The 24,057-nt window shown below is 45.0% G+C and overlaps 1 protein-coding gene across 2 annotated transcripts in view; it reads right to left on the bottom strand.

The window, feature by feature from the left end:
* The window catches only part of AEBP1 (AE binding protein 1), a 237,258-nt gene extending 217,481 nt beyond the window's left edge, over positions 1–19,777 (bottom strand). The window contains exons 1-2 of one of the 2 annotated variants that reach the window (XM_078666750.1): positions 19,534–19,777; positions 8,904–9,315 (exon numbers count right to left, since the gene is read on the bottom strand). In XM_078666750.1, the coding sequence (XP_078522876.1) occupies positions 8,904–9,228 (325 nt within the window). In that variant the 5' untranslated portion in view covers positions 9,229–9,315; positions 19,534–19,777. The remainder of the gene's footprint in view (positions 1–8,903; positions 9,316–19,533) is intronic. The other variant, XM_078666749.1, reaches the window with a different exon arrangement.
* Between the last annotated feature and the right edge of the window lie 4,280 nt (positions 19,778–24,057).

Raw genomic sequence — 24,057 nt, 5'->3', positions numbered from 1 at the left:
TGATGTGGCATTTCAAAACACTACAGTGATTTGTCAATGAATAGATACTTTTGCTTACACCGTGCCGACATTGCAGTTTCTCGCATTTTCAAAAGTGAAATTGGCTAGATAAACCCCTTGAATTTGGGGGTGAGCCAGATTGAGATTTATGAGTTTCTACTAGTGATGCTGCCCGATTCTCAGTTGATTTGCTGCGCATTTGAGACTAATTTTCTGATTTTGCTCATTATTGCATTATTCCTGTAACTCATAGCATTTATGGAAAATTGAGTATTTTGAACCTTGCCTTTAGGGACCTATTACCCCAATAGTTTTTGACGTCGACACCATCCCTGCCCCCGCAAGTTGGGCCCCACTGGTATGCAGATTGTGTAGGAGATAGCCTACCCACATCATCATCTTCGGCTCGTCTTTTACAAATGACAGGCATGTTATAACTATCACCATAATTGTTTTAACCACGCTTTTTTAAACAAGCATTGTCTAAGCCAAGGATTTGGGCGATAGTATTGTGAGAAGGTTTTCTCAGGATTCAGTAGAACAACACTGGCTGAGCAAAGCATGGACTCATCCACAAAAGTAGTACAGCTTAGCCTGCAGCAAAGCAAACTTTACATGCAGGACAAGTACAAGAAGGCAGCACAGGGCAAGGTGCCCTCATACACAAAACAGGAACAGCAGGAGCACCTACACAAGTGCAATCTCCCCTAAGACTCTGGAAACACAGAAACCATGTGCAGTTGTCATGGGAGATAGACACAGAAGAGGTACAGGAAGGAAAGCCGGAGTACAAAGTGCATCAGAGTCCAGGAGGCACTTGTAGTAATTACTTCTCCATACATTGTAAAGTAGATGATTACTCCTATTACTTTACCACATACACAAATTTAGCCTGCATCAGATGACGGGAACAGATTAAGCTGAATACCCTGTGATTAGGGTAAAGGAGATCATTGTGATTAGTTTGCTGGCACTGAGCTACAAAACAAGCTTGCTCCATTACCTTGTATCTGAGTGCACATATTGCCATGTCTGTCATTACATTACTGAAGATTGTTTTAAGCAATTGCCCTGCATTAGATTAATTAATATGGTTACTCTGGATATCTCACATTTCAGTGAGTCGAACAGAAACATTCAGAATATGTTTCCTCGCATTTGATTGCAGAAGATCACAGTAGTACCATTACCCTTCATTGAATTACTAAAGATTACTAGACTACGTAAGGAAACAGAACATTCTAAGTATTTAAGAATTCACTAGTTTACAGAAACAGATTACTGTGAGTGCTTTATCGAGAAATAAAATATAGAAGATTAGGTTTACTTTGCCTTGGAATATATTACAGAAGAGGCTTAATATGTTAGCTTACAGTAGATAAAATATACTTTTAGTATGAAAACAGTGTATTCTTCTTACCTTGTATTCGATTAGGGATGATTATTGTAATTACTGTACCTTTGTTTAGATTAAATGAGATTACTGTAATTACTTAACCCTGTTTTGGATCAGAGGGGCAACTCTCCTCAGTCAAAAGCATAATTGTATCTTAACATTGCTTCAATGTACCTCTCTAATGTACCTAAACAAGTAAGTTCCGCATCCAGGGACTGCAACTATGTAACCCTGCAATCATTGCAGAATTAGATTATTTGGACCACATCAAATGGATTACAGATTGACATTATTCTGTTTGTTCAGAGTTAGAATACAGAACTCCAGACCCTCTATATTTCTATGGAGAACAGAAGGAGATTACGTTGATTGTTTTACCCTGCGTTAGTTTACAGAAGCAAATTGTTCTAACTATTTTACCATCGTTTCAATCACTAATGACATCTTTAGGACATTTTAAAACTCTTATGAAGCCGATAAAATGAGGTACCATTGTGTTCATATACATGTGCTTTTAGAAATGTACAATAATATGACTTTTAAGGATTGTAGATATGCATTATTGTTCACTTACATATCCTTTACTTTTGTGCAAATGTGTTAGTGACTTTGGAAACTAATGAATGTTAAACAAGATAACAAAAGGAAACGACGCTGATAATTAGATAACAGAAATGATTAGTGTATTCTATCATAAACCATTAAACACTGGATTAAAGAAGGAAACAGTAGTTTTCTTTTTCTCATGATTTACAGGAGACAACAACTTGAACTGTCTGCATTATATTTCAGAATGAGATTACTCTAATCACTTAACCTGCATTAGATTACAAGCGATTCCTCTGATCTTATATGTGATTTCAAAAGAGGAATCTGATCACTGCATCATGTACTTAATCAGAGATAATGTAATTCTTTGCCTACACATTTATGGGCAGATAACCATGATACACTGGTGGCATGGCGGGGTAAAATGTAGACCAAACAGCATGCCCATGACGTAGACATCACTGTGATAAAAGCACAATAGATTTGAGTCCTGGTGACTATACGTCAAACCATACAGAGAAGACCGGGGCAACCGAGAAGGCTCTGTGGCAGAGCTTCTGCTCTGAAGCCTTTAACATCACACACACACACATCATCAGCAATTCAGCCTTAGTAGGGAAAAGAGGTCCAAGAATGAGGGAAGGTGATCCCAGCTAATGATGAAGCTGCTCTAGCTAACAAGATGTTGTAGTTCTTATGTACGAGGTAGAAGACACCGAAACTATGCTGCAAAAACAGTGTGGTTTCCTCAGAGAGGTGTATGAGCGGGTACCTGCGGAGGCCAGAGACCTAGTGAGGCAAAGCACTATTCGACTCCCCTAATTCTCCCTGGACAGTGCAGAGTAATATAAGCTGTGGGCGCAGGATGAAGGGCCTTCCCATGAATGGTTCCGAAAGTCCATCAGTAAAAATGTCCATCAGTGGCAGCCATGAGGAAAGGTTCATAGATCATTTTGGAGGAGGAAGGAGAAGGTGCAACATTCTGAAGGTAAAAAGCCAGGAAGGCCTGGTGGTTCACTTCTGCTCCATGAAGATTAGCACCACGACCTATGCCTTATGTTACTGTCTGCCTGAGGGGAACTCTGTCGGGTGATTATGTGAACAAGCAAAGAATTGAGGGAGGTCTGACCACCAGACTAGCAGCGATATGAGGGAGATCTGACCACCAGGAGACTGCCCCACCACTAGAGTAGACAGTTGGTAGCCACCCACATATGAGAACACAAGTCTATCGACTGACTAGATATAAATATTGGGTAAGGGGACCATAGTCCTGGAGGAAGACAGATAGCAAAAGGATAGATGAAGAATAAAAGAACACCACAAGCAGAAATTGGGACTTTAATGAGTCAGTATCTGGGTGAAGTGGCTGCATGAAAGGCTGTGGTATTGCGGTAAATTCAACCTGGACATCCTATTCATACAAAAGTCACAATTTTCTAGGGAAGAGGAGTTTTCATTGAAAGGTGTGCAAGGATCAGTAACTGTCGTTATGCAGTTATGCAGCATGGGTGATGGAGCCGCTGGATGCCCATCTTGTCTCATAGAGTGAGAAATGCAGTCTTGTAGATGTGTGTGTGGTTTACTGTAAAACTTTATAAGGTATAAAGGAATATTTTAGATTCCAAAATGGCAAACTTATATATAGACGAACTTAAATGGGCAGATTTGTGTCCACAGTGACATAGGCCATAACAACTGTAATAGATGAGAAGGAATAGATAAATATCACTGTGTGTCTGAGAAAGCTATCGCTCTAGTATTATCCACATGAACATCGTGACAAAATATCTTGCAATTAGGTTAGACACTCTTCAAACCTTTGTAAGTCTTGGAAATCAGAATGTCTTGGTGCCTGAAGGCAAAGGGGTAGACATGATCAGAAAGACAATGGGCCAAATTTAGAATTTGGCAGATGGGTTACTCTGTCACAAACGAGACGGTTATCCGGCCGGCCTTATTACAAGTGCACTATATACTACCATACATGTTTGTGAGGACTAACCACTGCTCCAAACTATATATCCAAGAGAAACAATTCAGTCCAAACAGTGCACAGTAGAGCGGATAATTGCTATATATTTTTTTTAAACTCAACTTTTTAAATCCTGATTACCCTTATAATTAAATTAGTAGTAAGAAAAAAGCAATATCACAGGGGAGAAGACTTCAATGCACTTTGGTGTCCACTTTCATGGAAGTAAGCTGTAGATTGCAGCCCATGTAATATGAATAAATAAATACATGAATCAATCCAATGGGCGAAAGATACAGTTTTAACTAGCAATAAGTATTTTTTCATGTTTGTTTACATACAAGCCAAATGTTTTTCATTGCTTATAATTTTAATATTCATAAACACATCAGTAAAACGTCCATACAAATTATACTGGAGAACACTAATAAGTGTAAAATAAATTGCACTGTTCGATTGGGACAGAAAGTAGGCCCTGGCACAAAAATAAAAGTGGCCCCCATCAGTGAAGAAGAAAGCTAAAAAAGAGCCTCAGGTTTGCAAATTGGGGCAGCTTTGAACTTGTAAAGACACACTGTATAGATGCCTTGCTAGGTATTGAAGACTGAATGGATGTAAGCTTACTTCAGGCAATGTTTCCGGCGATATCATGGAAATCAATAGTAAAAACCAACCCAGCAGATCATAAAACAAACCCAGAAACAACCAATACAACGGCCCACACACTGACATGTCAGATCAGCCCTTCATGCAGTGTCTGTTTGCCTCTAGGCCAGTTCGAACCCGATGAACAGTCCAATTTGCAAAGCAATTTTTGGACATAAACATATGTTTTTATGGCTGAAAATTATTTCATTTACATCAGTCGGGTAACCACAAAAGGACACTTAGTAATGAGCACTGTCATTCATTTCCACAACGTTGCTCATCGCAGAAATAAAAGGGATGTATGTCGTTACATCGCATGCTTTTTCCACGCATGCCTTTACAACACAGGTTTTACAACGCAAGTCGTTACAACGACTTGCGTTGGGTGGCGCTGTATAGTGAATAGTTTAATTTACATTCCAACTCCAGTCCCCGTGGATAGTAGGGAAGGTGTTGGATAGTAAATTAAACTATTACCTATCCTACAGCGCCCCCCCAGTGCAATTGGTTGAAACTAATTGCGTTGTAAAAGTTGCGTGGTAAAGGTAGTGCGTGGTAAAAGTTGCGTTGTAAACGCTGTTTACCAAATAAAAGATGGACAATGACGCTCATGTGGTCACGGATAGTGATCAAACCCTGACATTTTGGGGCAACAACATCATGCCAGCCCCTCGAGACACATGAGAAGGCGAGTTCTTGCATTGCATGGTCATATGTCTCTGAAAACCTGGCACTTGAACTAATTCTACTTGCATATCCCACTTGCATATCCCACACCTACCCAGCTCCTGGATAACCTCACGGGTGGAGAAGTGTGGCTCAATGGTTAGAGCGGCAGACCCTGATGCAGAGGTCTAGCCCGGGACCAGGGTTCAATTCCCTGCCTCGGCGGGTCTTGGGCTCAAAAATTCCACGGACCTGATAATTCTCGCCTCGGTGCCTATTCCAATCATGGAGTCCCACTCTGCAACTCTGGGCAATAGCTTACTTAATCTCCACAACGGCCCCCACAACGCTAAGGATGCCTGGCCTCCACCTTGGGGGTGCCCAGGAGTGGACACCTCACAGGGAAAGCCAGGACGGGTTCCACAGCGGTATTCGTACAAGCGCCTTGAGACCCTTGCGGGTGAGTAGTGCGCTATACAAGTATCAATTTACAATTTACGGGTGACAAGTTTCGCGCTCTACAAATCCATGTAACATAACAATACATATGTCCTCAGTTGCCCAGGTGTATCTCCATTTATGTGGCCTACAATGTACACTCTGTTTAGGCGGGCCATGATGCTCACCCATAAAATGATAAGTGCCTGGTGAAAACTGTTATACGCAGCTGAAGTGAAAATATTGCTGGAATCGGTGCATGACTTTTGAGTATCTAGGAATGCTTTCAGCACATTTGGATTGATCATTTTATTGGGCAAAAGTGCTGGCAAAATTACGGCTTGGAGAGTTGCCCTGCACTGCACTAGGAGAGCTTTTTCCACAGCAGGAAGCCTCTTTGCAGCAGCATTCAACCGCTGGAACATCCTGTCTCCAGGAAACTCCATTTGCTGCTTCCAAAACAGGCTCCCCCTGAGCTAGCTAAATTGTAAAAACAGTCAGTCAAAGTGATGAAAGAGGGACCGCTAACACAGCCCTGTCTCGACAATTTGGGAGAAAAAAAACACTTTTTGTTCAGTGACTATGCATGTTGAATCAGACTGCGAAAAAGTTCCAGAGGAGACACTAACACCGTAAGTCTGAGAAAGCTTTTCCTGCTGAGACCATAGCATCCTTCATTTTTAGGTCAAGCCTCGGCAGTGCATGCTGCTCTGCGAGCCATGCTGTATTGGAATATGAGATAGAAGCCCCGTCCACTTTTTCGCCCATATTTGTCATTGGCTTGTGTCATTGTCCTTCGTAAATGCTGGCTTCTGATTCGTTAATAGGCTTGTTAGTCACTCCTTGGTACCGTCTTTTTTTCATTCACAACCTACCATAAGGACTGGCCCTTTTACTTCGGTTGTTACACCGTGAGTCTTTTTTAGTCTGTAGCACTATTTTCTTTAAATAGTTTTTCCTACTGCAGGCACGACATGCTTTCCTGAAACATTTCAGCGCGCCATGCACGCTTTCACTTTCTAAGCAGCCCGGGACAATGGTGACCGGTTCTTTGAATAGGTCTGGCATTTACAAGAGTTTGAGCTATTGTACATGACAATGCCTTTTATTTATGTGTTAATTATCAAAACATATAAATAAAAGGCATTGTCATTTACAATGCCAATAGCTTAAACTCTCACAAATGCGAGACCTATTGCATTGCAAATGCTTGTTTAAGTAATGCCCAATAAAGTTTGACTGTATATATTTGAAAATGATGACTGCATGAGCTTAATACAACAAGGTTACTACCTGGTGACTCCATGTCTTTGGTGATAACATGTCCCAAAGCTCTCCATCGGACAAGATGGGGAACAAAAACCAGGACCACTTTTAGAGAGAAAATGGCTGCTTTATTAGGACAGGTCTGCTGCTAATACCAGGAACATTACAATGAGCAAAAAGCCCAGATCACTAGTACATAGACAAAATCAGTCCCCTCCTACCCGTAAACCTCCCTCAACTATAAAACTACTCAAGTTAAACAACCTGAACATCTACTCCCATCAAAACATCCTTTCAAGTGCCGTACTTACAACCTGACCAAAGCATTGTCCTCAAAGTGCCACATCCTCCAATGCACCACAGCAACCCTCCAAGCCTTCCGTCTTTGTGCCTCAGGCCTCTTCCCCGTAATTAATCCTTACTGTAGCAAGGAAATTAACTCCACATCCAAAGAAGAAAAAACTCTAACAATGCGGCTGCAAAATCTCAGTAACAAAAACCTAACCTAATATAACCGGAAAGAAACCTAAAACAAAGATCGCTCTAACCAAGACCACAGCACCCAGAAAAAGAGACCAAAAGTATCCATGACCCCTGCCTAACTGTCACCTAGATGCTTCCTTCACAGGCAAACTACCCTAAGTAGCCATTGCGCTTTACAAATCCGAAATAAAAATATCCTGGTATATTTTGTCCTAAGAGTGCACCACCTGCCTGAAACACCACAGGGAGAGATGTCATGACCATCAGTGGTTCCCCATTTTACCCAGTAGCCCAGCCTGTCTACGGTTTTTATCTTTACATTCAGAGATTGTTATTCTTTTGTCACGTCTAAAATCCCAGAATGCAAGGCAAGCAAAACATGGGGCTGGCACAGCTGCACGCGCATGGTCCTCATGGGAAACCTGAGTGTTCTGAAAATGAAAGGCTTACTAGTATGTGGCTCTAACACCTTGTAGCCTTTATTGACTTATGTAACATTCCCTAAATATAGATTTATAGACTTGCCGGGTTCATGTCTCTGTATATATGTATATATGTGCGATGTAAAGCACTCTGACATTCTGCGTTGGACTGAGCAGCTCTATAAAAGAAAACTAAATAAATGTGAGAGCTGGGCACTAGAAGGATGGTAGTGACAGAACCAGTTAAGAAGAGGGTCATTTGGGGGTGCCAACACAGATTGTCACTCCTGGCTCCAACAGCGCTACAGTTGCTTGTGTGTTTTATTAGTTTTATTAGGTGTTACCTTCGGACCTTGCACAGTGGGGTCTTGGGGGGCAGCCGACTGCAGGGAGGTTTGCCCTCAGGGATAATTTGGGCAATGGAGCAGCTATATATATATAGTGGTCTATTTTACGCTACCAGCTACCATTTTGTAGTGGTAGTACGGTGACTGGTATCAGGTCTTAGAGCATTTTCCCCACTCGCCCACACCTTAAAAAATGTGGTTCTTTTTGCGGTTTTGCTCTACTTGAAGGCATTTTGGTTGACTTTGAGTCAGAGCAGGTGTACAGGTGTACAGGGAATGGCAGAGAATGTATATGGTAGTTGCTTTGAAGCAGTTGCAGGAGCGAACAAATTGGCATAGTTTAGCCAAGTTTATTGTCATTGACAGCGGCAATCCAGGCTGAAAGGGAGTGGGTAGACAAGCTCACGCCTGGATGAGGTAGAAAGTTTAAGGTTCATTAGGAAGTTAAGTTAGTTACAGGTTAATAGTTGCTGTAAAAATGTATGGGAGGTAAAGTTTTCAATACCTGAAGATCAGACCAGGAGGAAGTAGAGAACTGCAGGTTTAAGTTTTGTGGGGGAGGGATAGTTTGACATAGGTAACATATTTGTATAGTGAGGTTGCAGTTTTGTTAGAGGAATGGCCAATTGTGATGTGCACCTGTTTCAATAAAAGCAGCATTTTTCACAATATTTCGGTGTCAGTGGTTTGTGCTGCTCCCCATAGACACTTACCATCATCACGATCTCCTGAAACTTTGGCTGCTTTATCCTTCTTTCCCGGCAATTTCACTCTCGCCTCTGTCACGTCAGGCTCGGAGATATCTGTTCTGCTGACAGGCTCATCCTCGTCCCTGTCTGCTTCCGGTCCAGTCGGGTCTTCGTCCTCTTCGGGAACCAGCTCCTTCAGGAAGCCCTGCAGAAAATCCTCAATCTCCTCGTCAGTGAGCACGGTCTGCGGATGGACTGAGGGGCTCTGCCCCAGGAGAAGGAGGAGGCATACCAGGGGAAGACAGCGGATTCCCAGGGACGAGACGGTAGGTAGATGGAGCACCCCCATACCTGACTCTCAGGACTCAGACACTTTCTTGGAGCTATGCTCCAGTCCAATCGTGGCCTTCAGTAGGGCACAGATGTCGCAACCAGCCTGTAAAAGATGGAAAACATATATTTCTTGTTTCTCAAAACTTGACCTACTGTACTGTGGATGGTTTCCTTGTCGCAGAGATATGATATCACCGACAAAGAGTAGTGATATCATTATGGCCCAGTACAGATGATACAAAATGGGAAAAGAAGACACGAACAAAAAAAGTTTCTTACCTTAACGCTTACGTAGTCTATTTTAGAGCGATAAAATGCGAAAAAGCGTAACACAGTGAGGCCAGGGGTCACAAGCACCACCCTCTGTGCACCCCTGGTCCACCTATTACCTGGGCTTGCTGGGTACCACACTGGGTTCTAATTCTGCCACTGGTCAGGGTTCTAGATGGGCCTAAACTCTGGGTACAAGTGGTTGAGAGACGGGAAGTTAGAGGTAATGGAGGAACCTTAGAGCTAACATTACCAAAGGAACTTCACAGCTTAAAACCATTTCCTTCCATACCCAAGATGAAACACGATTACATGAAAAAGAACATTAGGAATCGGCCATTGAAAGCACGCGCCAGCCCTGGAGGAGGTCCAAACTGAACATCTGCCTTAAGACATGAGTCAGAAGAACACTGCTTGTTCCAGAAGGCATGCAGCACAGCCTATGTGGCTGTTTTTAAAAATTAAACACAGAAACAGTCATCCCAAAACACACTCATGCTGCCTTTGCGTTTTTCGGACTAAGCATCGATCACCCTAAAAAGTGAGGCTTATCAACTAGAATAGCAGTTCAAGATAGAACGTTGATGATCACATGAGCCATGGAAGCCTCCAAATCCTGTATGCATGGGATACCTCATCAATAAGAGACAAACAATGCAAGAAAACGGGTAGTATTGTTTACGCATTGGCTGTAAATCTTCAGCATTCTCCTGATGTCCGAACCAGGAAAAAAAACTGTCTGCCCTTGAAGCATGGGATTTGACAGAGAAATAAACACGGGCGTTATCAAAAGCATACATGCCAACAGACGTGAATCTACCAATTTTTTAAACCAAAAACAGCTTTCATTTAGTTTCCCCCCAGAGTGACCCCATTTCAATACAAGTCAATGGGGAAAGTAAATCCCACGATTAATTTTCTAAAATGTCCTTCTTTCTAATTCCAAATGTTGGCATGCATGCATGCGTAAAGTATATATGGAAAGCAGATGTAGTCTTGGAATGGTGTAAGGATGTATCCTGTGGGGTATACTCACATGATATTGCATGTGTTACATTGCATGACAGTTCTCATGCATCCATGACAACAACTTACCTACATTACAAGATAAGTACAAGATGAATACAATGGTTGGTAGAGTTCGGTAAATGATGGGAGATGTGAAAAGAGTAATATACTGAGCATGACAATGTAGTGGTATACGATTTACTAAATGTAGGTTGATATTATGCAGTCTCATTCTACCATCCTGAGGACACATTTCTGACAGATTGTGTATAACCAGGGCTTGAGCTTGAAGCTCAGGGACCTAAATGTGCGGAAATAATGGTGGCTAAAAAGCGGGCTTGCAGGTCATCGCTTGAAAGTCACCCTAGGTCTAAGTTCAAGGAGTCTTTAGGTCTCATCTATTGTCATCCCAAGCTGTCTGATGTCAATAGTGTAAAATATCAATACGCAGTAGCAGCTCCTCGAGGAAGTGCTGCGGGCGGTGGGGCGGGGTGTGGGAGGGGTAGTGTGGGGGGCAGTAAACTCTGGAATTGGGCCGAACGGAGTTGAGTAAAGAAATGAAATGAATTACATTGCACGCTGCATCGCCAATTTGCCGTTGCAGCTCGCTCAATATCATTTGTTTTATTTCTTTATTTCTTTACTCAACTCCTTTCGGCCCAATTCCGGAGTTTACTACACCCCACCCTGCCGCTTCCCCGCCTCGCCCCACCGCCCCGCAGCACTCCCTTGAAGAGTTGCTACTGTCAATACGAAGAGTGGTCTTCGAGTGGTCTATCATTGGCTGGTTTTCTTTTCAAACTCATTTATATGTCTCTTATTCAATGGCTTTCCTTCCTCTTCTTCTGTTTGTCCCGCCCTAGGACACAGCTTCTTTACCATCCTTTTAACTGGATGATTTGTATCCTTCCACAGCTAATATCAGGGAACTGCATTTTCCTTTTTCTTCCAACACTGCATTGGGACTGAATGTGTTTTCTTGCTCTGTCCCCGTGTTGTTCTTCACCCCTTACATCAACAATCCTGCTCTCTCCATGTTGCGCCACTCATCTGTTGCTTTCCCTGCCCCTACATGTCCTGTTTGGCTTTTTTCCCTATCCTCAGCTTCTCTGTGCTCCTCTCCCTCTTTCTGCTCACTGTTAAATTGCGGCATTGAATTTCCCTTTCCCAATCCATTTCTTTTTAAAATTCCATCTGTTTTTGATTTTTCGGAGGGCCTGGCAGCTGCGATTTGCTTCTGGTTTATTCCTTTAACACAATTTTATTTTTTAATTTACCACTTTAAGGTACCTGCTATTTTGGAATGGTAAATTGTAATTATGAAAAAATGTCTGCCGCAGATTCATGACACCTACATGCATGTGCTTGGTTACACATGTGTGCTTTTACAGAATCATGCACATTTTTCTTTTTAATGATGCTTTTCTGCATCGGCAACAATATATATTTTTTTATTTTTGCTGATGCTGCTCAACATCAGAAACAGCGGTACAAACGGGGGTGGTAATGGACGGAGCATCTGAACCAATCAAATACTCACACCCAGTCAAAAGATCTGGGTTTAATCCATCACCGTTCTTTAGCCCACTCCGCCACCCCAGTTCAGACATGGCTATATGCAAATCAGTCTGACCCTGGGCCTCATGGGAACAGTCCAGCCCGAACTGCCAAGCCATGCCTTCCCTGGACCGGAAACAAGCTTCCGAGGACCGGTTTCTGGCATTACAGCCGTCTTCAGCCCGGCTTGCCTGAATCCAGTGGTAAAGTGAGCAAGGGACTCACGTCTGAGCATACCCTGCCACACTTATGGCAGCCAAAAGAGGTACAAAAAGGGGTGGTAATGGACGGAGCATCCGAACCAATCAAACACTCACACCCAGTCAAAAGATCTGGGTTTAATGCATCACCGTTCTTTAGCCCACTCCGCCACCCCAGTTCAGACATGGCTATATGCAAATCAGTCTGACCCTGTGCCTCATGGGAACAGTCCAGCCCGAACTGCCAAGCCATGCCTTCCCTGGACCGGAAACCAGCTTCCGAGGGACGGTTTCTCGCATTACAGCCGTCTTCAGCCCGGCTTGCCTGAATCCAGTGGCAAAGTGAGCAAGGGACTCACGTCTGAGCATACCCTGCCACACTTATGGCGGCCAAAAGCGGTACAAAAGGGGGTGGTAATGGACAGAGCATCCGAACCAATCAAACACTCACACCCAGTCAAAATATCTGGGTTTAATCCATCACCGTTCTTTAGCCCACTCCGCCACCCCAGTTCAGACATGGCTATATGCAAATCAGTCTGACCCTGTGCCTCATGGGAACAGTCCAGCCCGAGCTGCCAAGCCATGCCTTCCCTGGACCGGAAACAAGCTTCCGAGGACCGGTTTCTGGCATTCCAGCCGTCTTCAGCCCGGCTTGCCTGAATCCAGTGGCAAAGTGAGCAAGGGACTCACGTCTGAGCATACCCTGCCACACCTATGGCGGTCAAAAGCGGTACAAAAGGGGGGTGGTGATGGACTGAGCATCTGAATCAATCAAACACTCACACCCAGTCAAAAGATCTGGGTTTAATCCATCACCGTTCTTACCAGTAGTAATCGCGAAAAGCCCTCAGTTCAGCACAAACTTTAATTTGATAGTCCACAGTTACTTAAGACACATTGAGTCCACATTGAGTCCTCAAACTGTGTAACGTACTCCCAATTTGTTTGAACAAGTAGAGATCAGGCTCTCCGAGAGATTGCAGGAAAGCGGAGGTTACCCGCGGAGCTACGTGGACTGTCACCACAGAAGGACGCATGGATTGTCACCTATTATAGTGAACACGAAAGAACCGAATTGGGAGTACGTTACACAGTTTGAGGACTCAATGTGTCTTAAGTAACTGTGGACTATCAAATTAAAGTTTGTGCTGAACTGAGGGCTTTTCGTGATTACTACTGGTACAGAAGATAGATCACTGATCAGTGCTAAGTCTAATATATAGTCACCTGTTACGTCAGTGTTCACAAGAAGGTTGGACGATTCAGATTAGTGCCCTGAGGAAGCCCCATAGGGGCGAAAAGCGTTGGCTGTATTGTGGCTGTTCTGTTTGATCATCTTGCGCCACGAATGACTCAAGAGTCCATTATAAAGAATACATCTTACAACAATGAGGAGATTGGACTGTGTTACCTATTGTGCTTTTGAGCATTTTTGAAAAATGTATGTTGCTTCTCTGTGTGCTTTTCTAGAATATTAAAGTGATATTGGTCTATACTGGGTTACTGGTTGGAATACTCTCAGGGTGTACCACGGATATTATTCAAAATCTTACACCCCATTTTTGTGAAAATGCAATACGAGGACTGCTGAACAGTGTTATATGATTTCACGCACTATGTGGTGCTATATGAGAAATGGTCTGGATAAGTTGATAAATTACTCATTATTGACTACTTTCCTTGGTTCTTTACATCTCAAGAATGCAAAGGCAATACTTGTGAAGTCGTTTATTGTGTACAGAATAGTAATTGATTCACAATAATGACTGTCTCCACTATTCTGTTGTAAAAATCATGTCTTGAATGTATCCCAAAATTGAACGCACTTTTTTAGGTCGAGCATTCGAGACCTCTTGTATATACTTTAGTATATACTTATATGTGTATGTACTTAGTGGGCTCTGGAGATCAGCTCTAGGACTTGTCTGCTTCCGCTTAGGGACTTTTTTTTCTGTTCAACTGCCTCTATTTGTAACTGCCGTGATAGAAAACGGCCAGTAGAGGTCAGTAAAATACCAGAATTGCTTTCTGCTTGTTCAACTGCCTCTATTGAACTGTCTTGATAGAAAACGACCAGTAGAGGTCAGTAAAATACCAGAATTGCATTCTGCTGAGGGACTTTCTTTTTTAGGTTTCACCCTGGCCGTAGCACTGCGCAGCAGTGCTCGCGCAGGGCGAAATCTTATGATCCTACAGTTGGGGCTTTGGTCCCGCCTTCTCTTCCATTGGCTAGCTCCATAAATGGAGGCTAGCCATTGGAAGAGATGGGTGTCCGTTACTCTTTTCCCCGCCCCGACGCGATTCGGAGGCGTTTCCGTGTCTCTTTTTAAGTCCCGCCCTCTCCTCTTCCCATTGGCTGGAATTTTACCTTCCAGCCAATGGGACGGGGAGAGCACGAAAAACACGCCCCCGAATCCCAAAATGACCTTGATTTGTTATTTTCGTCCTGCCTTGTGCAGGAGTGGGCTCGTTTCTTTATTGTTTTTATTCAGTCCTCCATTTTTTTCTTTATGCTTCAGCCTTTTTATCTACCCTACTTAGTATTTCTCCTAGCTTTTCTTCCTTCTACAGTTGGTACTTTTCGCCTTCCCTCTGTTGCCGTCCTTCTTTACATTCCCCTCGTTCTACTACTGATCTTTTCATTTCTACGTCTCCCGCTCTGCTTTACCTCAACTTCCTGTCTCTCCTGGTCGTTCTCCCTACCCCACCTCACACTCCCACCGCCTCAGACGTGGCTGGGCGGAAGTGGCGGTTTGTTCTCTGGTGTCCTCGCGCCGCCTCACACGCCCCGACTAGGCGTGTCTTGAGCGCCCTCTCATGCTCCCGAGTTGTCACAACGTTTTGGCTCGCCTTCTATTGGTCTTTGGACTGTCAATCACTACTTTGCATCTCCTCTTTAGGCGGCTCCTCGCGGGTACTGTCACTGTCTGCTGTTTTCCCTCGTGGCGTCCTACATGGGGCTTTCCTTTCTAGTCCCGCCCCGCTGGCTGTTCGCGTGCCCTAGCCCCGCATCTGCGCCATGAGTTCATCCTAATGTATCTACTCAAGCCGTGATCCGGCCCCCCCCAAGCATGGTTCGTGCACAAGCTGCACCATTACAGCTAAGTTAACACTCTGCCATGCTTATAGGTGGGGTCTTCTCCTGATTTCCCGTCAACCGAAGCAGAGTTCAAGCCGTCAGACTGCCTTGGGAGCAGGTTCCCATTGCTTCCGCATCCCCAGGTGCTACTGTGCCGCTGGCCCTGCCCTTTTTTTTGTCCAACCCTGCCCATCTTCTTTTTCCTTGCCCCTCGGGCGCGGCTCGCTTTAGGGGCGGAGGGGGCGGCTCGGAAGCCGTTGCCAGGCGGATGACGAGAGGCTGCGGGAGCAGCAGTGGAGCCGCGGGCAGGAGGAGCCTCCTGGGGTGCCCGCGGCGGGAGACTGGGAGCCCTCCCCACTGGACCCCTAGAGACACCCCCAATAGTTCCTTTCACTCTGCCCCTGGCACGACCCCCACCTGCAGACTGTCACCCGAACGCACACTCGGAGCAACTACCAGACAGAAGGACGCTGTAGGCAGCCCCCCTCCCCACACTGTGCATAGTGGAAGCTCATGGGAAACACGCAGCCGGTGACAGGAAGCTGAGGAGTCCCTCATCCTCCGAGCTGTGCTCACCAAGCAGCTCTCTTATCCGGAATCACAACTCTCACCCTGAGGCAAACGGAAGACATCTCCGACAAGACAGAGTCCTGGTCTTCTTTGCACAGCCCCTGTGTGCACTGAACGGCTCTGCCCTCGTCGTCCCTGTGTGCACTACTCTGCCTGCGCTACTTTGCCCATACCTGCGCCCTCCGTGGATTGTGCCAGGAGTTGTGCTTCAAGGGATTGCGTGCGGAGAGACGATACGTAAGTTCTGATGTAGCGGGAAAGTGGTGTATTTTCCAGTAAAGGGACATCACTGCCACACGCGGTGAAATGTTGTTGCTGTATTTGTGGCAACAGTTTCAGAAGGGTCATCTTTAACGGTAGGGAGGGGTGTGTCTGTGGTAGAACCAGTGGTATGTGTGACTGTCGACTACTGCATCGGGGTTTAGCCCCCTATTGTGTGTGTGGGGGGCTCTTGTGTTGGGTGTGTGTGTGCAAATGCAATACGTCTTGCATTTGCGACAAAGTAAGCTATTGGCATTGTAAATAACAATGCCATTTATGTATCTGTTTTCAAAACCAACACATAAATAAAAAGTTTGTCATTTACAATGCCAATAGCTCTAACTTTTCCAAAGGCGAAACCGTTGCATTGTAAATGCTTGTTTCGTTTTTCCAGAAACTGCCTCTATTTAACTTTCTTGATAGAAAACGACCAGCAGAGGTCAGTAAAATACCAGAATCATTTTAGCATTCTCTAGATTCCAATCCATACAAATTGCCTTCCACGAGCACCTGTAGACAATAATGTTTTTTTCAAATCTTGTATTTTCAGTGATATGACCACTGAAAGGACCTGATTTTATATTAAAAACAGAGCTTTGGACTATACCATTTTCCGCTGAAAGGCAATATTTCTCTCCATGTGTTCCCATACCTGACGAGTCACGCAGTTTACTGCTTACTTACCCTCCATGTTAAAGAACAGTAGATGTTTCAGCACCCAGGCTAATGTGCTGCATAGCCAAATACATAGAAGGTCCCAAAGCGAGACAGATTGCATTGCAAATGCTTGTTCTTGGGAGAGGCCACTAATAGGCTCTTTTTGTGCTCCATTTCCACCCTCTCCCCGCCTCTCTACTCATAGCCAGAGACTTTTTAAAGAATGGGCTACGTGGGCAATTGCCCGGGGCTCCCACACTCCAAGGAGCCTTTAGGAAATGTTTCTCTTTTTCACTTCTGTCTAATTTTGTATGTAAGCCTTGATCCTTACTGCCTACCTCTAACTCTGTCTCTGTTTGCCCATGATCATTTTAAGGACTTCTGGAGTCCTTGGCAAGGCATATTTCTTTTTATTTTTTTAACACTTTTTGTTGGCTTTAACTTACTGGCAATAGGAATACTACGCTTTCTCCTCCTTATACAATTCCAGGAATATATCAACTGTTTTTGAGTGACCCCAAATCTGCAAGCTTGCTTGGCATCATGCAGGCTTGAATTAGCAGAAAATGGGTAATAAAATTCAAAGTTGCTCCCAACAGGGGTCCCCAAAATATGTTGTGTCCAGGGCCCCAAAAATTATTATTAAGACAACAGTGCTCATAGCACAAAAAAACCCTTTCTCAGGAAATATCTGAGTCATCAGCAAATTCTGCCAACAGAAAACTCAAATCTTAAGGGAGGCGGGGGGGAGGGCGACACAACAAAAGGAGACAGGATATTGCCAGACTTCAAGCAAATTAATTGCCAAAAAAGTATCAAGCATTGACAAAGCCAACACATCTCCCGTGCATCTTGAGTCCTGGCTAAAATATAAAAAGGCCTTCTCCAGCAAAAAACGGAAACAAAAAATAAATACTTTCTTTATACAATGCACCTATGAGAAATATAATGTTTGGGAACTAAGTGTAGTTTTGAGATGTAAAACAATTCTTCATACGTGGTAATGCAAGCATTGCATAGGAGGTGGAATAATATACCAAACAGCAACACCGTGAGATCATCAAGAAATACCAGCCAAATCCCCTCTATGTATATTTTAGAGAATCTATAACAATAAGTAGCAGAATGCTATGCGCTGTCAAGCCAGACCTAAACGCCAAGTGCAACTGGCAAATCTTCTCCTAATCTAAGGCCATGATCATGATTCCCGCCAGTCTCAGGCCTGCTGCGTCACTCCTGGGTCCAGCAAGTACCTAAGGTCACAGGCCGTTTGTCATCCATAAACGGATTCCTAAGCCCCGCCCCTGTCCCAGGCTCTCCACACAAGGGACCCACCCTGCCCGCCTCTTTGCACGTGCATTGCACAGACTCGTTTCTGTAACCGTCTTGTTCGATGCTCCCAAGCCCCCAGTGTGTATACATATTGGGGCTTATTTACAAGCTCCTTGCGCCGCTGTTACGTCACCTTTTCTCATATTAAAAGTGACGCACCTGCGGGGTAAGGGGCTTGGTAAATAAGTCCTACTATCTCTAAAGTGGACACGTGTACCCACGTCTCTTTGAAGCGGATACCGTAACCCCAAATCTTTGACTTTGAAGTGGATTCAGCGTTCCCCAATCCCCCCACTCGGTAGTGCAGGCAGACACCCACATATCGCTGGCCCACATTCACAGTTTGAAAGATTTTTTTTTATTATTGTATTTGTGTAGCGCTGACGAGGCGTCGAAGCGCTTCTCATTTTACCTCGTGCCCACCTGTAGTGGGATGAAGGGCACAGAGTGGGGGGGGGGGGGGGCGGTCTAGGGTTATAGACCGCATCGTGAGAATACAGTGCACAGGGAGTGTGTTCCCAAGAATGCAGTGCACACAGTGGCTATGCAGTGCCTCCAAGGAGGATGCAGTGTGGCATTATAACGGCACAGGGTGTACAGAGAGTGGACGTGGTGCTCAGGCAGATAATGCAGTGCATAAAGTGTGGTGCAGTGCAGAGAAAGAAGATGCAGAGCACAGTGTGATGCAGTGTAGAGTGGGGACTATATCTGACAGCAGAACTGCAGTGCAAGTAGAGTGAGGGTGCACTGCACTGAGAGTGGCCGTGCAGTGCGATGAGACAGCGATGCAGTGCACAACGTGATGGCGCAGTGTGCATGTAGCATGTGGATGCAGAGCAGAGAGAAAGGAGAGGAAGTGCACAGAGCATAGGGGAGTTTTCAAAATGGTAAGGCAACGTGCAGTCAGCTAATGTCGGGGGGTACACGCAGGTACACGGCGTCCCCTCACTCTTTTCACAGGGTGGACGCCGCCCGCCCCCCCCCCCCCCACCACCCCCTCCCTGCCAAGAACCAGTGAGCGAAGAAAATGCAGAGACATTCAGTGGGATGCAGCAGCCAGAGTAGGGGCTCTTTGCTGAGAGCACAGGGCACCGAACGAGCTCTAGCTACAGAGAGCACAGATGGAGTGCACAGAATGCAGATGCAGCGCCTAGAAGCAGCTGGAAGCTGCAGTAAATGTAGGGATGCAGAAAGGACTTCACAGCATGAGGTGAGAAAAGTTTCAGTGATCAGAGTAGGGGAGGAAACGGAGATGTGCACAGAGAGTCGAAACGCACTGCACAGAATGGACAGAGAGAAAATGCAGTGCGTGGGTAGCAGTGAAGTGCTGTGTACGAGGAGCCCACATGCGTTTTTCTTCGAAAGGGTGAAAGGAAGTACTTACCGACCCGGCTCTCCCCCCAAAAGGGCAACCGATGGCCAAACTGGATAGTCACAGTCCTCGAAAGGCGAAGGCTTCAGATATGGACCGGTCTGTAATGGTCGTATACTGCCCCCTCCGGAGGGTGTCCTGGCAGGAAGTCCTCAGTGCAGGGGAGCAGAGCAGCCTGCACGAAATGTTTCTCACTTACACGAAGTGTTCCATTCCCAAAACCGGTCTCCCCTTAGTAACGCCCCCCTTCTGGAATTCCTACTCAGAGGAGCTGTGGGTAGAGCCCGCCCTCTGTAGCCCCGTCCCTCCCCATCCCCAAACCTGGAACTCAGATGTCTGGGTATGACTAGCGCCCCCCTCCTCCCCGGCCCACCTCTCCTCCGCCGATGCTGCAGGGAACCGACAGTGACGCAGAAAACCCTGCTCCCAGAGCCGAACCCAAACAGGCCCGCTCGGTCCATTAATTAATGTAACATGCGATGTCTTCCTCGTTGCTTTCTTTATTTTCACTGTAGTTTAATGATGGCATGTTAAACTATTGCCAGCATGTTAAGTTGTCTCTGACTTTAGGGGTAATGTCTCCGTCTGGCATCAGTTTTCTGGAGAGACAGCACGTCATGACCGGCATATGCCTTCTGGAGTAATGCCAGTCTGAAATCAGGTTTCATTGAGTCAGATAACATCTGGCATCAGGTTTCTGAAATACTGTCACAGTCTGATGTTAGGTTCCTGGACAGATGTCACAGTCTGTGTCAGGTATCTTTAGTGATGTCATAGGCAGATGTTAGGTTCCTGGACAGATGTCACAGTCTGTGTCAGGTATCTTTAGTGATGTCATAGGCAGATGTTAGGTTCCTGGACAGATGTCACAGTCTGTGTCAGGTATCTTTAGTGATGTCATAGGCAGATGTTAGGTTCCTGGACAGATGTCACAGTCTGTGTCAGGTATCTTTAGTGATGTCACAGGCAGATGTTAGGTTCCTGGACAGATGTCACAGTCTGTGTCAGGTATATTCAGTGATGTCATAGGCAGATGTTAGGTTCCTGGACAGATGTCACAGTCTGTGTCAGGTATCTTTAGTGATGTCATAGGCAGATGTTAGGTTCCTGGACAGATGTCACAGTCTGTGTCAGGTATCTTTAGTGATGTCATAGGCAGATGTTAGGTTCCTGGACAGATGTCACAGTCTGTGTCAGGTACCTTTAGTGATGTCATAGGCAGATGTTAGGTTCCTGGACAGATGTCACAGTCTGTGTCAGGTATCTTTAGTGATGTCATAGGCAGATGTTAGGTTCCTGGACAGATGTCACAGTCTGTGTCAGGTATCTTTAGTGATGTCATAGGTAGATGTTAGGTTCCGGGACAGATGTCACAGTCTGTGTCAGGTATCTTTAGTGATGTCATAGGCAGATGTTAGGTTCCTGGACAGATGTCACAGTCTGTGTCAGGTATCTTTAGTGATGTCATAGGCAGATGTTAGGTTCCTGGACAGATGTCACAGTCTGTGTCAGGTATCTTTAGTGATGTCACAGGCAGATGTTAGGTTCCTGGACAGATGTCACAGTCTGTGTCAGGTATATTCAGTGATGTCATAGGCAGATGTTAGGTTCCTGGACAGATGTCACAGTCTGTGTCAGGTATCTTTAGTGATGTCATAGGCAGATGTTAGGTTCCTGGACAGATGTCACAGTCTGTGTCAGGTATCTTTAGTGATGTCATAGGCAGATGTTAGGTTCCTGGACAGATGTCACAGTCTGTGTCAGGTATCTTTAGTGATGTCATAGGCAGATGTTAGGTTCCTGGACAGATGTCACAGTCTGTGTCAGCTATCTTTGGTGATGTCACAAGCAGATGTTAAGTTCCCTGCAGTAATACCGCAGTGCAATGTTAGGTTCCTGCACAGATGTGACAGTCTAGTGTTAGGTACTGTCCTAGAGTGATGTCACAGTCTGGTGTCAGGTATCTTTAGTGATTTCATAGGCAGATGTTAGGTTCCTGGACAGATGTCACAGTCTGTGTCAGGTATCTTTAGTGATGTCATAGGCAGATGTTAGGTTCCTGGACAGATGTCACAGTCTGTGTCAGGTATCTTTAGTGATGTCATAGGTAGATGTTAGGTTCCGGGACAGATGTCACAGTCTGTGTCAGCTATCTTTGGTGATGTCACAAGCAGATGTTAAGTTCCCTGCAGTAATACCGCAGTGCAATGTTAGGTTCCTGCACAGATGTGACAGTCTAGTGTTAGGTACTGTCCTAGAGTGATGTCACAGTCTGGTGTCAGGTATCTTTAGTGATTTCATAGGCAGATGTTAGGTTCCTGGACAGATGTCACAGTCTGTGTCAGGTATCTTTAGTGATGTCATAGGCAGATGTTAGGTTCCTGGACAGATGTCACAGTCTGTGTCAGGTATCTTTAGTGATGTCATAGGCAGATGTTAGGTTCCTGGACAGATGTCACAGTCTGTGTCAGGTATCTTTAGTGATGTCATAGGCAGATGTTAGGTTCCTGGACAGATGTCACAGTCTGTGTCAGGTATCTTTAGTGATTTCATAGGCAGATGTTAGGTTCCTGGACAGATGTCACAGTCTGTGTCAGGTATCTTTAGTGATGTCATAGGCAGATGTTAGGTTCCTGGACAGATGTCACAGTCTGTGTCAGGTATCTTTAGTGATGTCATAGGCAGATGTTAGGTTCCTGGACAGATGTCACAGTCTGTGTCAGGTATCTTTAGTGATGTCATAGGCAGATGTTAGGTTCCTGGACAGATGTCACAGTCTGTGTCAGGTATCTTTAGTGATGTCACAGGCAGATGCTAGGTTCCTTGTGTAATGCCGCAGTGCGATGTTAGGTTCCTGGACAGATGTCACCGTCTGGTGTTAGGTACTGCCCTGGAGTGATGTCACAGTCTGGTGTCAGTTTCCCGGACAGATGTGACATCTTCGTGTTAGGACTTGCAGTGATATCACGGTTTGATGTTAGCTCCTTGGAGTGATGTCACAGTCTGTTGTCAGGTTTCTGAAATTATGTCACAGGCAGATGTTAGGTTCCCATAAGTAATGCTGCACTCTGGTGTCAGGTTCCTGGAAAGATGTCACAGTCTAGTGTCAGGTATGTTTAATGAGTCACAGGCAGATGTTAGGTTCCTTATGTAATCCCGCAGTGTGATGTTAGGTTCCTGGACAAATATAATGGCCTGGTGTTAGGTACCACCCTGCAGTGATGTCACAGTCTGGTATCATTTTGCAGGACAGATGTGACTGTCTGGTATTAGGTCCTGCAGTGATATCACGATCTGATGTTAGCTCCCTGGGGTGATGTCACAGTCTGATGTCAGTTTCCTGGACAGACAATGCACATGTAGTGATGCCCCAGTCTGGTATTAGGAATGACATCACAGTCTGATTTGGGGCCCATGGAATAAATTGGTTGGTTGAAAGCTTTATTCGATATGCAAAGACATCTTACAAGCATAACATACATCATAAAAACAGCATTACAAAAACTACAAGTATGTCATACATTTTAAGAAGATAAAATTATGGGGGTCCCCCTGGAATAAATTAGCTAAAAAGGAATTAAACTGAGATAGACAATCTATTGCAACGAATCAACCACAAACGTTTTAAAAATTTGGAGACACCACAGACTATAAGAGGGGAGGTATCAGTCAGTAAAATTCGGAGAGCCAGCGAATGGATACGTGTTCCCAGACTTTTGAAGAGGGGTTTCAACCAGTATTTCCTTGGGTGGATATAGTCTGGGCACTCAAAGAATACATGTGCCACCGTCTCAAGCCTGGCTGGGCAGCATGCACAAAAGGGGGATAAATAAGCATGGGACTTCCACTTGGATACAATTGCTCCTAACGGGAGGGTGCCAACTCTAAACTTGAAGTAAAGCGCCCTATCCATTGGCATAGTAATTAAATCCATGTAGGGTTCGTATAGTGCCACATCCTTTATTCTGAGGAAAGCTGCAGTCGAATTGCAGTACTGTGGATTCCCAATTAGTTGGCAAGAGACCCAGTCCCAATATAGTTTTTTAAGGACTGCCTTAGGAGGAGCAGATCTTGTGGTCCAGCAATCTCCTAGGCCCAGTTCCCCCTATAGTTTTTTTGTGTCCCTCAGCCACTTGATCTTGTTCCAGCCCCCCATGCTCATTACTTCTGATAAGCCATCGGCATAGGATTTTAGTTCCGGGACCCTCCATATGCGAGACCATAAGAGCAATGGGCGAAAACGGGCCTGGTCTTTGATGCTTCTGCAGCCCAAGTCCAATAGCACCGGCACTGTGGGGGTGCTCAAGGGAAGAGTTAGGAGGTCCTTCAAAAATGTATTTTCGGCCTTGGATAGAGAGTCCAGATTACAATGACCCCATAACTCCGCACCATATAGGGCAGAAGTGACCCCCCCTTGCCTTGTAGATCTCAATTGCAGGCGCCACTGAGGATCGGGAGGATGCATGATATTCCTTAAGTAAGGCACCCCCTACCCTTTTGTGGCAGAGAACCATCTTGTCGATGTGGGAAGACCAA

This window comes from Lissotriton helveticus, chromosome 11 (genome assembly GCF_964261635.1).
Source record: "Lissotriton helveticus chromosome 11, aLisHel1.1, whole genome shotgun sequence".
Classification (NCBI taxonomy): Eukaryota; Metazoa; Chordata; class Amphibia; order Caudata; family Salamandridae; genus Lissotriton; species Lissotriton helveticus.
Note: the sequence above shows the minus strand (reverse complement) of the source record. Positions and strands in the feature narration are given on the sequence as shown.